The sequence below is a fragment of the Ornithodoros turicata genome, chromosome 1 (genome assembly GCF_037126465.1).
Source record: "Ornithodoros turicata isolate Travis chromosome 1, ASM3712646v1, whole genome shotgun sequence".
Lineage (NCBI taxonomy): Eukaryota > Metazoa > Arthropoda > Arachnida > Ixodida > Argasidae > Ornithodoros > Ornithodoros turicata.
The window spans coordinates 1131577-1147012 of NC_088201.1; the positions used below are offsets into that span (position 1 = coordinate 1131577).

Consider the following 15436-nt stretch of genomic DNA (forward strand, 5'->3'; position numbering starts at 1 on the left):
CATTGTATCATGTCTGTCACTTCGACGATTGATGATGCCAGCAGAAATGGAAATTTCAACGGAGAGCACAAGCAGTGCACGTACAATCTTGACATAGCAACATGAACGGAACGCATTTGCACGTTGGCGGAAAATGAGTGTGTGGCCACCTCCTCTTGGCCACGCCAAGTTTTGTGGTATTAGTAGAAAGTCATAAAACACCGCATGACATGATCTGAAGCAGTTGAGTTGCATCAAGTTAGGTCATGGTGGACACCATGTCATAATGATCGTCAGTAGTCATAAAACATGACACTGTTTGCAGCAGTAGTTCCATAAAATCGACTCTTAACACACCATGAAAATAGTCACGGAATGTATCCATCGGCTGTCATGAAACACCGCATGACACAGTTTAAAGGAGCGGTACTCCCGAAAATCAACTCGTAGCACATGTGATGAAAATAGTCATGGAATGTCAGTGACTGTCGGTAGTCGTCAAGGATATAAAAGTCTGAAGCAGTAGTAGTCTTATAAAATCGATTCACTGTACATACAATGAAAATAGCCACGGAATGTCAATGACCGTCGGTAGTCACAAAACACTGCAGTAGTAGTCCCATAAAATCAATTCATGGAACTTATTAAAATAGTCATGAAATGTCAATGACTAAAAGCCAGCATAAAACACTGTACGACAATGCAAAACCCAGGGGTCGTTGGGTCAGTAGTCAAACTCTCGATACATTGGCGTAAACATGAGTGTCTCAGTCTCGACAATTTCCACAATGGAATACACATGGAATGCATTTACGTGTGTTGGATGGATTAAATTGAGGAGCACTTGGATTAACTCGAGTGAACGATGAATTAAAATTAGTGGGAAAACCTACAGGTCTGCCCCAAAAGAAAATCGACCGAAACCATCCAAGCAGAACCAATGAGCTACTTCACATTTGGTGAGGTGCATTTATTTGCGCACAGTTATTTACTTTTCTTCTTCTTCTTCTTTGGTGGAGCCTCTTCTGCATCCTCAGCTTTCCTCTTCTTCTTCTGCTTCTTCATTTGTTTGACCACAGCAGCCGCCTACAACAAAACCCTCCTCATTATACAGTCTTCCTCAAAAGGGAATTGCATACCTCTTGAACAGCATCGGTCATAACGTCCAGATTCTTACGAGGGATGCTGCCGGTCTCGTAAAACGTCAGCCGGTCCTCCACCTGTTGCTTCAGTTTCTCACCAAACACACACGTTGGGATCTCTGAAAAACATCTCAAATGGGTGAACCCAAGCAGACACTTGGGGGCTTAAAACGTTTGGCGCGACATATTTCCCGTTGAGCGCAATCCACTGACTACAAGCTAGGTAGCAGAAAAGTGCTTCTAATTAGTTGAAAAGGCACACTTGGAAGCAAAATACGGACGTACTATATTACCCAATTCACCAAATTGGGGTAACTATTAGAGCTTCACAAATATTCGCAATTTTCGAATGCGAAACGAATATCTGAAGCTGTTGGAATGCTATTCACAACCTACAGTAAATCCTCCAATGCTGGACACCTCCCTACCTCGGAAAACTCCCCATGTGCGAAAAGATTTCATTGCACAGGCAGGCTCCCATTGAAACTACATGGGGACGAAATTCTCTTATGTCTGACACCACCCTGCCCCGGAAGCAGAACTGGACAGGGTTTCCCCTGCCAAGTCTGACGAAACCCTGGCCAAATTACGCCAATGTCGGCCCATCTTTACACAAAAAAAACCCAAACTGAGCCCTTGATTTTCGCCTCCCCCCCCCCCCCCCCCCCATACCGGTCTCAGCATTTTGTTGTTTTAGTGTTTAGAGTACAAAAAACGGGTGCACTTAGTCTACATTGTAACTATTCTCTGTGTGAGCACTCGTGACCAACGTCACAGAAATACTTTCAGCGACTGGATCACGTCATTCTGCACTCCTCAGCCGACCAAACCTGGCTTTATAACAGCAAAAACACACTGGGGCATAGTGATGCTGTTGTCTGCTCCTGCCGTGGCATTTTCCTAGCAATTCGCCTCTCCAACTGGCTGCTCGCCACCTAGCGTACCCCAGCAGAAGCACTCCATGAATGATAGTAACGGCGGACGATAGGTATCAATATTTCGCGCCTACCCAAAACTGCTGCAACTTCTCTTCGCATGCTATGGAGCTTCCCGGCTCACAGAACTCAAACAGCGACAGCACCGTTCAATTCCACATCGCAAAACTACCGCGGAGAAAAATATTCAACGTCGAGAAGGGAAAGAGGAAAAAGATACCATCGGGGGAGCAGCGTGAATGAAAACAACGAAGACAGCGGGGGAAACTAGAGTCACTAAATAAGCTACGCTTCAGAGTATCGACACCGAGTTCCAAGAGCGAGCATACGTCATCTTGTTTCCACGCCACGCGCACGATGCCATCTATCGTGCGCGGATGAAATGCTCCTTTCATTTACAAGCAGCAGTTGACAGCCTTGAGCTCACCTTGACATCTTCGGGACGCTCTGGTGGACAATACAATCATACACGGTTCTCCATGCCACAGCGAGCATTACATTGGGAATCTTTGATCCTCAAACGGGGATGATACCGGTGTCGTGCGGAAACAAGACGGTGCTCCTACTCTCCCTTGGACCTCACCACACGAGGGACATTCCCCCAGAAGCGGAAGATACGTCATAGATTTCTGCTGTCACGTGAGCGCTCAACGTCGTGTCTTCACGTACACTGCTAACTGTGGAGAATATCTTGCTACAGATATTCCGTAGCAGACGACAGGAAAACACGCTGACGGTATTCCGCACCGTGTGAATGCTCAACATAACACGGAAGCAGTGTTTTCACTTTTTCTTCCACTGTCGATACTCTGAAGCGAAGCTCATTTAGCGAGTGACTCTAGGAGAAACCACGCGTCTCGTGAAAGAAGGCACCAAGCTGGGCGACACGAGTGCCTCTACAGGTAGATGGAGAGGCGAATAGTAAATGGAATTTTGTAACAGACGCCAGAGGAGCAATTTTGAATCTAGCTGGAACGGCGAACACGGATCTCACCACTGAAACAGTCAATTCTGGATGCCAAGGAGCACTTGTTGGCCAGGTAGCGAGAGATGCGACCCTTGTTCTTGGTCCCCGCACGCCCGATGAAGGTAGAGTGGAAAATTAGCCCATATTTGGGGGTATTTCCTCGCGTCTTGAGGGCACTGAAATCATCCTACCATGAGAGCCCAGTTGCACCAAGCCCAGCGCCTCACTTACCGAAACAGCGCCTTCTCCGCACCCAGTATCTGCACCGTTGATGCCGGGTACTTGGCCAAGTTGGTCAGACTTCCCGCGTGGGATATTAGCCTGGCCCCAACCTGAAAACAGTCGCCGTCAATCTTTCCGCTAACCAAGGGGCAGAAAAGCTTACTGTCTCCCCGATGAGCGTCGCCAAGTTTGGAGCGATTCCCTTCATCTTAGCCTCGAGATACTCCATCAGTTCCTTCCTGTACTCCGAGAGGGAGATAACCCTCGTAGCAAACAGCTCAATGTTGCACAAGTCCAGCGGGGAGATATCCATGCCTGGAAAGCAGAGGGGAGCACACTCATCATCCAATCAAATGCTGCGAAAGGCCACTTTGGATGGTTACCCATGGACGAGCGTGCCGCTTCGACAACAGCCTCAGCCTTGGCCCTGTCCATCAGTAGCTCCTCGAGCTTATCGAGGCATTCGTCGTCAAGATCCTTGCGGTTCTTAATCAGCATGGTTGCCTTGGCGTACAGGGCATTCTCCGGCACCAACTTGACGAGCTCCGGAAAATGGTACGAATACCATTCTCGGATACGCATAGTGAACGTGTTGATGTCCTTGTCCAGCTGATCCAACAGGGCAATGCTCTGGATTATCATGTTGTCGATCCGATTCACGTTGAACTTGACTTTGGATCTGGAATAACTGTGGCCCAGACCCAGCTGGGCCTTGTGGGAAGACTGCTCCGTCAAACCCTGAACCAGCTTGGCAAAGTGCAGTCGGACACCTGGACAGAGAGGCCTTTGTTCCACGCATAATATGACTTTGGCGAGACTTACCCCTGAGGATCTCGGGCACGATGCCCGTGTGCTGGCACGGGATGCCCAGCGACTCCTGAATGGTCATTCCCAGTTTAGAGTCGCCCACACCCAGCGAGACCGGATGCTTTTTCGAGCCCTTGGGCATGTTGCTCTCGAGGAACACTTGCAGGTCATCGTGTACTACACCTGAAAGCAACCGCACTTTTGCAACCATTTATGGGAAACCCGAAGCAATTCTAACCCTCCGTGATGCAGTTGATGTTTTCCAGGGCATTGAGCGCAGTCTTGAACGGAGAAAATGCGACTAACTGCACGATGCTCTTCAACTTGTTGGCGTCTAGGACATTTTTTTCTACCTCGGGCAGGACAGCCTCTTGAAATTCTTTGACGCGGAACAGAGCGTAGCCCGCGGCGTGCTCAAATAGCACATGGAGCAGAGACTAGAAATAACGGGGGAAGGATGATTAGATCCCCCCCAGACCACACAAACAATGTCTTATCTTCATACGTACACTTGTACCGAAAAGTGTCCTTTTAATAAAATAAATTAAACTTTAATAATAAACAGGTATACAAGGTGCATTATATTACTGCAACTTAGGCAGTGAAAGCTCCTCGCAATTACTAGCGCTCAGAACCAAAAGGCGCTTGCCAGCATTGTTGAGTGGCGAAGCTGGAAAGCACTTTTGAGTTTTGACGCGATATTTCTGTTGACTGGCAGTGATATAATCAGTCTCGCTTCCTGCACCCCGCAAATGACAGACACCAGAAAACTCGTTTTATTGCTGCTTTTGGTTAACACTTCCATAGTGGATAGTGCAAACTCGCGTTGCAAAGAAGTCAGTCCTATAGTTAAAGTAATATTTTGAGTCTGGAGAACTACAACGGCGCTGCCAGGGAGCCACCCAACACACCATTGTAGTGGCACATATATGGGGACCCCCCCTATAGTCATCCCAAAATTCTGCTCCCCCCCCCACCACAGAAATCATGTGAGAAGGTCCTCATAGCAGAAGATGTTACGCGAGTAAATAAATCAAGTGGCTCCGAAAGGCCGACTCTACCTCAGTTGGCAAAATCATTCTCCACTCCACTGAACGTACGATGCAGTGTACGTGGTGGAAATGGAATTAAAAGGAGAACGAAAGTGGCGAGAGAAGCGCACAAAACAGCAATGTAAGAAAGCTCCTTCCCTCTGCCATACAATAGTGAGTCGCATTTTTTATTTCTGCATTTCGCCCTTTCACTAGCAGACGATTCTCGGCAGCCAATAAAAAGTGCAGACGGACTCGATGTCACGACATGCCAGGAGTAACACGGATGCCGTCGCTGCGCAATCGTTGTGAACATTCTTGTAAGCAAATTTTCGCGGGAAATTTGCATCAAGATTCCCGAGGGTAGTACGTTCCTATCACGAAGTAAAAGACTACGTTCAAAGTGCCTTCCATGCCGCTTTACTTAATCTGTAAAGCTGTAGAAGGCTAGAAGCTGAAACAAAGATAAATGCGCAATACTTTTTTCTGTCATATATTTGCTGTCGTTTGCCGGTGTTTGTCGTAGGAGTAGCCGGTGCAAGTTTTGCGAGTATGAACTTTGTTTGGTTGCAGTCTGTCAACGAACGCAACACTTTAGGCTACGTACGCGCGCAAATATTTGCGTCTGACTTTCGAATCCATTCGATGCAACAAATAAATGCGTATTTTGTCCAACATTTGCCTAACTTGCTTCGAAATACTGAATAACGAGCGTCTGGCACGAAAACCCATAAAAGTCGATGGCAGCAAGGGCCGGCCAAAAGGCGAGCCAAACTGAACGGTTCATTTTCATTGGTGGCATGTCCAGTGTTGCCTGAATTCTCGAACTATGGTTGCATTAAGTAGTCATCCCAGGGTGCTAGTGTTTCGGGCTCCACTCACTTAACACGACACAAGCACCACTCGTGCACCTGGGAGTGCGAGACTCCGAGCCGCTTCCCGCACCCCTCTTTTAAAATGGGGGCTTCGAAGCAGACGACAAGCACCCAGGTACTAGAGATTTTCCGTGATGTACTTCCTGTTGAGCGCTAGCAGGACGAGCTTCACTAAACTGCAACATTTATGTAAGTGTTATCATGGACTTATATTAGTGGACAACTTCCACATGGATATCGGCAGTTATTCGCGGGAAATGTGGTGCTTTAATGCCTTCACAGTACACACCTCCTACGTCTGCTACAAACTCTCCATTTCACTTGTTGTTACAAGTGTAATAGAACCGAACGAAATCGAAACCGAAACTGGTTCTACGAACGCACAAGCGATGCGAACGAGCGGCAAACAACACTGGAAGACACCTCAGGGTGGGGTAGACGTGCCCTGGACCGTCTCTGTATGATGTTCTTTCTTTAATTAAAGTTAGTAATCCCTAATCGACCAGTCTCTGCCATTCTGTCTCCGAGGGGAGCTAACATTTCAGAAGTGGGATCAACAAGTCACCGAACTGTACGTACGTTCCGATTAATTGCGATCATCTTGGACTATGCCATCAAAAGGGAAACATCGCACACAAGAGACGGATGTGGACTCTGAACCCGACAGCAGACGCGGCGCCGAAGGACCGACTTCGAACGTTTCACAGGTGCATGACGACGTTCAAAATCCTTCAGCAGCTTCGGGAGTCACATCATCCAACATGAACTTGCAAACTGTTGATTTCGTCGCAGCCGTGCAAGCTGCAGTTCAGGCTGCTGTGAGAGAAGTCGTAAACAGCGTGAATGCAACTGAGCGCACTACGCAGGGTGATCCGGTTACCCGACACCTAGCTGCGGAAAGCGGGAGGCTCGTACCGGCATTCAACCCAACAACAAGCACTTCGCTTACAACCGAGGAATGGATTCGGAAAGTTGATGACTTGGCAGGAGCGTACGACTGGAATGACAAACAGAAATGCTGTTACGCTCTTCTGAAACTTCAGGGTGTCGCAAAAACTTGGTACGATGGGGTGCCATCACCCTTCAACACATGGGATGAATGGAAGGAAGAACTTTGCAAAGCATTCCCCGATACCGCGAGTGCTCAGCGCAGATTTCGAGAAATGGAGTCCCGAAGGAAGATGAAAAATGAATCCCTCGAGGAGTACTACTACGACAAACTGACAAAAGCGCGACGTTGCAACCTTGATGACCGCGCCTGTGTTGAATACATTAAAACAGGACTGACGCTCAGGTTGGGCAAGTGCTCCTTTCTTCAAGATCAAGTAGACTATCTTGGCTACGAAGTTTCTGCCAGTGGTATTCGGCCTGGAAGACGGAAGTTGGAGAGCATATTAGACTTTCCGAGACCGAACGATGTTCATCGCGTGAGACAGTTCCTTGGACTCACAAGCTATTTCAGACGTTTCGTCAAGGGGTTCGCTACCGTGGCCGCGCCTTTGACCAAACTGACGGCGAAGAATGTACCTTGGGAATGGACTGACGAACAGGAAACAGCATTCCAAGCACTGAAGTTAGCCATCACAGAACGACCAGTTCTCGCACACTACGCTCATGATGCAGAGACTGAGGTCCATACTGATGCAAGCCAGGACGGCCTGGGTGCAGTTCTCATGCAAAAACAAACTGATGAGAGATTTCATCCTGTGGCTTTCGCTAGCCGACGAACCACAACAGAAGAGAGAAAATACCATTCTCATGAACTCGAAACCTTGGCAATCGTCTGGGCTCTAGAGAAGTTTCGCGTCTATGTCCTTGGAATCAAGTTCACCGTAGTGACTGACTGTAATGCAGTCCGCTGCACCATGACGAAGCGCAGTTTGCTGCCACGCATTGGACGATGGTGGTTGCGCTTACAGGAGTTCAAGTTTGACACGGAGCACCGACCGGGATCATCTTTGGCCCATGCGGACGCATTAAGTAGACCGCCTACCGGAGATCCAGAGACGTTGGAGCCCGTAAATGGAATGATACTGGCTACAATGATAACCGAGGACGACTGGTTAGTAGCCGCGCAGGCAACCGACTCCAGAATCAGAGACCTTAAGGCACAGTTAGAAAAGAGAGATAATCTCTCGAAAAGTGACCTTACAGTGCATTCTGAGTATGCTCTGAAGGGACAAAGAGTGTACCGAAAGGTGAACGAGAAGAATCAACCAGAGAAACTGCTATGGGTGGTACCTAGCCACGCTCGATGGCAGGTCGTAAAAAGATGCCATGATGACTTGGGACACTGTGGGCTTGATAAGACTCTGCAGAAGCTAAAGGAAAAGTACTGGTTCCCGCGGTTGAAGAGGTACGTCAAGAGGTATTTGGCATGCTGTCTCGAATGCCTCTACCACAAAGTGCCTTCTGGCAAGAAGCCGGGCTACCTCCATTCTATCGGAAAGGTCGACGAACCTTTCCACACGATCCACATGGATCATTTGGGACCGTTTCCTCGTAGCAAGAGAAGGAACAGCTACATCATAGTAGCCGTGGATGGATTTACAAAGTACACCGTCCTACGCGCAGTGCGGAGCACAGCTGCAGGACAAGCTGTACAGTTTCTCCAGGACATCGTTGGTCTTTTTGGCGCCCCTCATCGTGTCATTACAGACCGAGGCTCCTCGTACATTGCGAAAGTGTTCGAAGATTTCTGTAAGAAACACAGTATCAGCCACATTAAAACGTCGACTGCAACGCCAAGAGCAAACGGTCAAGTTGAACGAGTGAACCGTACAATCACTTCCTCATTGGCTAGCTCATGTCGAGACACCGACAAAAAGGACTGGGATGACGTTATGCTGGAGGTCCAGTATGCAGTTAACAGCACCATCCATAAGGCGACTGGAAGAACGCCGTTTGGACTTTTGTTCAACTTTCGTCCTAGACGATTCAACGGCGATCCGCTTGATGACAGCCTAAAGGAGACCTTTGATGACGACATACTGCAGCGCCGAAAAGCAGCACTTGCAAATATCCGGGCTGACCAGGGTAGACAGAGAAAAGCGTACAATCTGCGAAGGCGAATACACTTCAGCCTGGCGATTTGGTTGTCGTACAGCGAGATCCTCCTCCGAGTGGAGAATCGACAAAGTTGTCCGAGAAATACAAGGCGCCCTACATCGTATCCGAGGTGCTACCTCATGACCGCTACCGCATTGGAAGACTTGCCAGAAAACCAACGGACAAGCCGTTACTACACTGGTGTCGCACCTATCGATAAACTAAAAAGATGGGTCGGAGATGACCTCAACAGTGATTCAGAAGACAATCCGTCCGATCGGGAATAGGATGGCCGAATTGTAATAGAACCAAACGAAATCGAAACCGAAACTGGTTCTACAAACGCACAAGCGATGCGAACGAGCGGCAAACAACACTGGAAGACACCTCAGGGTGGGGTAGACGTGCCCTGGACCGTCTCTGTATGATGTTCTTTCTTTAATTAAAGTTAGTAATCCCTAATCGACCAGTCTCTGCCATTCTGTCTCCGAGAAGAGATAACACAAGGAGAAGTCTCTTCTAACATTACTATAGGTTCAAACCCAGGCAGAAATTTGAGCTGCAGTCCCAAATGGATCCATTTGAAAACCGAGCGAATCTGCTTGGAAAATAAAATGGAACCATGTTGATTTTCAAGTAGACCCACTTGGATTCCAGCTCAAATTTCTGCCCAGGAACTAAGCCAACGTGTCCTCCGTCTGTACGAACAGACAACAGGGAGAGAGAACTGTAGCGCTCCAAAGTTGGTTTTCCACGTTTAGTCGTCAATCTGGGTGTCTATGTCTTCCGATTTGAGTGCGCCAAAAGAGGGGCGCCTGCTTAGCGCAACCATGTGGAGCTGTGGGGCCTGGCTTGGCTACCACCACATATCTGGATGGATGGATACTATGGCTTTTCCCTTTGGAGCGGGCGGTAGCTTGCGCCACCTAGCCTAAAAACGACGCATTACTGAAGATGAAATTAACTCGGAATTATTAGAACTTATTCACACTGCCGGTGTTTGCATTGGAGAGAACTACATTATTCCTATGCCCCCAATCATTAAGTCGGTCCTTTGTATTTTGTACTCATTTGAGGTTAACTCCGGCCCTATCGTTTCGGAAACCCAGTGCTTCCCATAAGGTCACATCGCCCTGCGTCGGTTGAATACCTTTGCATGCCACAATGACATGCTCCGCAGTCTCCTCTTTTTGTTCACATATGCCGCATATTTTGAGACGCGAGTTTTTGTATGCAACATATCACTGTCCTTGCTTCAAACAGCATCGCACTTGCTCTAGAATTGTCGAAAATTCCAGTACAAAAAGATTGTCCTCCAGTCGACTCCCCTTTCGAAACCCTTTCTGTAGTTTCGCCCAAGCACCCCTCCATCCAATTTTGTATTCGTTCTTTTCGCACCTGCATTGCCATTCTATAGATTACCGGTGTGACAGTAATTGGTCGATATGCCCCAATAGAACTTTTATCCCCTCTGTCTTTATATATCAAGCTGCTCCACACTGCTGTTTGTAGGAGAGGCCATGTTCAACGCCATCTACACGCGAAAAATTCGGGACGTTGACGTTGGAAAATACAGGCCCAGGACTCCTGTTCTCGACAGTCACAACAGAGGCTAGGTTAGAGACAACAAAGATCACATGTCTAGCCTTCGCCGACGACGTCGTCCTCCTCTCTGACTCGCAAAAAAATATGCAGGAGCTCCTAGATATTTGCGGGAAGGTGGCCAGAGAGGACGGCCTTAAGTTTAGCACCGAAAAGTCGCAGTGGATGGGATTCAATGTGCACAATCCTCCCACACTGGTCCTACAAGAAAGCTGTCTAACAAGGTGCAGCTCATACAAGTATTTAGGCGTCACTATCAACGCTGATGCACAGTACACAGGTCTGCACGAGAGGCTCGTCATCACGAAGTCCAACCGGCTGAAGGGGCATATGTGGAACCTTGCGAAGAATTCCTATAATCCATATACAGTAAACCGTACGCTGTGGAAGACCATGGCGGTACCAGCAGCTACACATGCAAATGATGTCATCGTATACAACCCTCAAACTCTAAAGATACTGGACAGACACCAGTACGAGTTGGGGCGATGGCTGCTGGGGGGCAATTGCGCGACGGCTAACTTGGCAGTGACTGGTGAAATGGGATGGTCCATGTACCTGGAACGGGACGCCCGAGCGAAACTCACCTACCTCGGACGGCTTGTACACCTCCCAGACCAATGCTAAGCAAGGAGGATCTATCGTTACATAAGGTATCGAGGCTTAAAAACTAACTGGGTCCGAAGAGTTTCAACCCTGGACAGAACATACAGCGAGGGGACCACACGACACGTGGCAAAGTCGGAAAGGGAGTGGGTCCGAAAAGAGATAGCAGCTAAGGAGGAACACCGCTGGAAGGAGGCAATGTCAAAAAAGAGGAGCCTAGAGACGTACGCGGCCTACAAGCAAACACCAGCACCTGTAGCAGAGTATAGAGGAGACAGCGCCCTTCTATTTCAGGCCAGAACAGGGTGTCTCCTCACTCAAAAAAGAACTCATGAGCTCTTTGAAGACGGAGACCCCTATTGCTTGCTCTGCGGGAAGGAAGATGAAGATCTGGACCACATCCTGTTTAGGTGCGCTTAGGGACCTCACCTCCCGAGAGGAACTGGTAAAGCACGAGGAGAATAGGAAGGTGGTCCTGGGCTTCGAGGACTCCCCACCAGAAAGTGCACGCAGCGGCCATGCGAACGGCGGTCTCTCCCACCCAGCGCAAGCACCAAGCGCCACCTACGAGAATGGGAGCGAAGGACAACCTGCCTGCAGTAGTGTAGTCTGTGTAGTTATGGTGTAGTGTAGTTGACTTTACGGCGACAGCCAAGTTACTCCTGAGGCGCTTGATACAAGCGCCCACCCTGTCTTAAAGGAGCATGGAAATGATCGGAATAAAATATGACGGGAGAAGTAGAAATTATGATTCTGAGCCCTGTGATACATATTCGCACAAAAAGTTTGAGCGTAGCGCGCAATCCTGGAGCGCGAGGGAGCTTTGAATCTAGCGGCAGAAATGCCCCCTCACTCGGCTGTCAGCCGCTGACGTCATGTGACCGCGCCGTCTTTTTCTTTATTTTTTGCGATTTCTCCGGCGCGCGCTGGCAAGTCGACCGGGAAGGAAGCGTTGTTGCTCATCGGACGCCGTGCGAAGTACAGGTGATGAATTGAACACTCTTTAGGCGACACGTCTGCTCTTCTCGACGAAACGTTTTATGGAGTTGGAGGCTAAGTTCCTCGAGCTTCGATTTCGCCACACGAATGTACCCGAGGCTGGTAAGTGATGCTGCTAAGTGTGAACGAACATTCGGATTGAAATATAGTACTTCTTCTTATTTACAAATGCATAGTCATGAAGACGCGGCGCAGTGACCAGTGTTTTCACTTGAAGATGTTGCCGACCATCATGACTTCTCCGTGTTGTGGTCAACACTATGGGCTCTGAACCGCATGGACACTGGCATCTCTGAGGCGAAAGAGCGGACCGATGAACGACCGATACCAGGAGCGTAACGTCTCCACAAACACTACAACATGAATACCAAAATAAAGTTAGTAAAGTTCATCTGCTAGCGATCTGTGGGAAACCCCAAAATACATGGTCAAATAATCATTTTCTTTTTTGAATGGTCATACGCAGAATACAACACTGGCACATGGAATAAATCTCCAACTGACAGGAACGTATTTAGTCGTATCACATATATACAGGGTGTGTGCAGAAAAACATGACCCGCATTTTTACATGTAACTCGTTGTCTACTTAGCCGAGGAACTTCCGGTGGCGCACGACGGCGTATTTATGCGTGTGAAAGCTACAAAAAAATCCTGGAAGCCATACTCAGTGTAAAAAAATAAACAGAGCGCGAAAACATGGGCTTCCATGCATTAGAATAGGGCGGTCATGACAGTGCATTGTAGTGCATTTCCGTCTCATGAGAGTTATGTGCAGGCACCGCTAGGGGTACTGCCGATGAGCATCCATGTGGGACATCGTTTCGATTTATGCACCGATAGCTCCCCCCAGCGGTACTTGAACACAACTCTCCTACGTGCACCACGTTGCCCTTTCACATACACCCTGTTGTCCACCGTGTTGCCCTATTCTGATGCACGGAAGCCGACGTTTTCGTTGTTCCGTTTATTTTTTAAGCTGGGTATGGCTTCCACAATTTTTCTACAGATTTCGCACGCATAAATGCGCCATCGTGCGCCACCGGAAGTTCGTTAGTTAGGTAGGCAACAAGCTATGTGCCTAAATTCGGGTCATGTTTTTCTGCACACACCCTGTATATGCTGCACACACAGGCACAATACTGTTCACTAATGAACGACACCTCAGCACAATCGGAACAGAAATCACAACCGTGTACGATCCACCTCAACCCGGGCCGTCACTGCAACACAGAGGCCTGGCTACACCTTTTACACTGCCCGCAGTCTTGTTTTATGCAAAACTTACGAGACAAATCATGTAAGAACGCAAGTGAATGTCAAACGCAAATAAATAGCAACAGCGTCTCAGTCGGTAAGTTGCCATGATTCCTGAGCTAGCAGACGATTCTGGCGGGGAGCGGACGCTTCCGGCAGCCAATGAAGTGCTCGGACGCCTGACGTCACCACACGCCAGACTCGGCTTGGGGGAGACTGTCGCCAGTCCTCCTCAGGTACCCGCGGACGCGGCTGTAGAGTATGTACCACTGCGCCCATACACCATGTTGCAAGCCCATTGGCCTAGACAGTGCGCGCGCTCCGATTGGTCGAGAACGTTTTGAAATCGCATTTTGTAGCGCGCATGTGCGTACAGCGTCACGGCCGTTTCAGCATAGTTTCGAAATAGCATGGCCGGCATGTCGTCCTCCTGTGTTCGGTGGTGTCAATCGACAGAACAGTTTGCAGAAATATGTTCGCGGGTTTATTAGTTCGTCCTTGTGAGTCTACGTGTGTTGTGCTGTTTCTGGACACAACTGTTATCCCACGAACAATTTGTCAACTGCGGTACCGGAATGCTTCATTAGTTGGAGCGTGAAGAACAAGTTCGAGCGCCGTTGGACTTCGAGGACTGTCAACAAAGACGGGATTACGTGCCACACAAGCGCTTTTCGCTTCGCTATAATGGATGCACCGCAGGCAGCGACAGAAGATGCTCATCATGAAATGGTACGCACTCATGAGACTGGCTCGGTATTAGGAGTTGAACGGTGTGTTCGTTCGAACTTTGTCCCAGTGTGTCAGCAACGCAGTGGGCTTTGTACGCACAGTGCACCCATGTATCAGATCTTTGAATTAGTGCTTTGTATCAAATAAATATTTATTTTACCCCAAAATCGCTTTAGTCATTCTGAATACCGAGTAACGGCGGCAGGCCTGAATTCCAGTAGAAGACGATGGTAGCCAGGACCGACCGAAAAGCCAGCCAGACATGGAGGCTCCTGATTGGTCGACTGGTTGTGCATAATATCCACCACGTCGCAATTTCATTGGTCCTGTGCCCAGTGTTGTGTGAATTATCTCAAACTATGGGGAGCTGTTGGAGCCTGCTGTCGCCGCGGAGCGCATTCTTCCAAACTAATTTTCTCAGGAAATTCGCGCTTTTCGAAGGAAATATTTTCCGTAACAGTTTATGAAGGTAGTATGTTCATATCAAGCGGTGAAAAAATATATGTTCCAAATGATTTCCATGCTCCTTTAAAAGGGTTTAGGTACTGGAACTAACTAACTAAGGGAAACGGAAATCCAGCTTCACTATGATCCTGTGATGCTGCTTTGCCGTTTAGCAGTGTTTGAAAGCGTTTGAAAGTCTGTCCCTCGTCTCCGGGGTCTGCTATCACAGAGACTTGGAATAATGATGCCATCCGATTTATAAGGTAGTTCCAAGGTGGTTCTTACTCCCCACTTCTGAGCCGCAAATTTGGCCACAACACGTGGCGCAGTATCTTCAATTGCAATATGAGTTGCAACAACAAAAGAAGTGCCAACATCGGAACGTTAATTAACGATTATGGCACATACGCTGTCTTTAAATCAAGCAACTAATTTATCAGGCAAAATCTGAAAACGTGTACTTCACACTTGAGCTTGCTTGCTTGCCTGCACCCTCTCCCTTCTTACTTCACACTAGCCTTGTTTTCCAACGACTTCGCAGGATACATTATCCAACAGACTTTTTGGATATAGCACGTTTCTTGGCAATATGAATTGCAGTCCTCTAGGAACTTATGCGAAAACTTCAAATTCTGATACATACCATCGTTCGTAGCGTCAGGTCATGTAACAACACATGAGACCACGGCGCAGACACACAACAACGCCGACACACGACGGACACGACCACGAGGCCTATTGCCTATTTGACGGAAAATTCAATAACCAAGATAATAAAATGGAAGTTTAAAAT

The 15436-nt window shown here is 48.2% G+C and overlaps 1 protein-coding gene across 1 annotated transcript; it reads right to left on the minus strand.

Annotated features, from left to right (window-relative positions):
- Window positions 1–925: 925 nt before the first annotated feature.
- LOC135377242 (nucleolar protein 56-like) lies at window positions 926–15345 on the minus strand. Its single transcript, XM_064609542.1, has 9 exons — window positions 15287–15345; window positions 4291–4489; window positions 4068–4235; window positions 3629–4015; window positions 3409–3560; window positions 3255–3355; window positions 3051–3199; window positions 1119–1240; window positions 926–1065 (listed from the first exon to the last, which is right to left on the minus strand). The coding sequence occupies exons 1-9, from the start codon at window positions 15287–15289 to the stop codon at window positions 964–966; spliced, it is 1383 nt and encodes a 460-aa protein (XP_064465612.1). The 5' UTR covers window positions 15290–15345; the 3' UTR covers window positions 926–963.
- Between the last annotated feature and the right edge of the window lie 91 nt (window positions 15346–15436).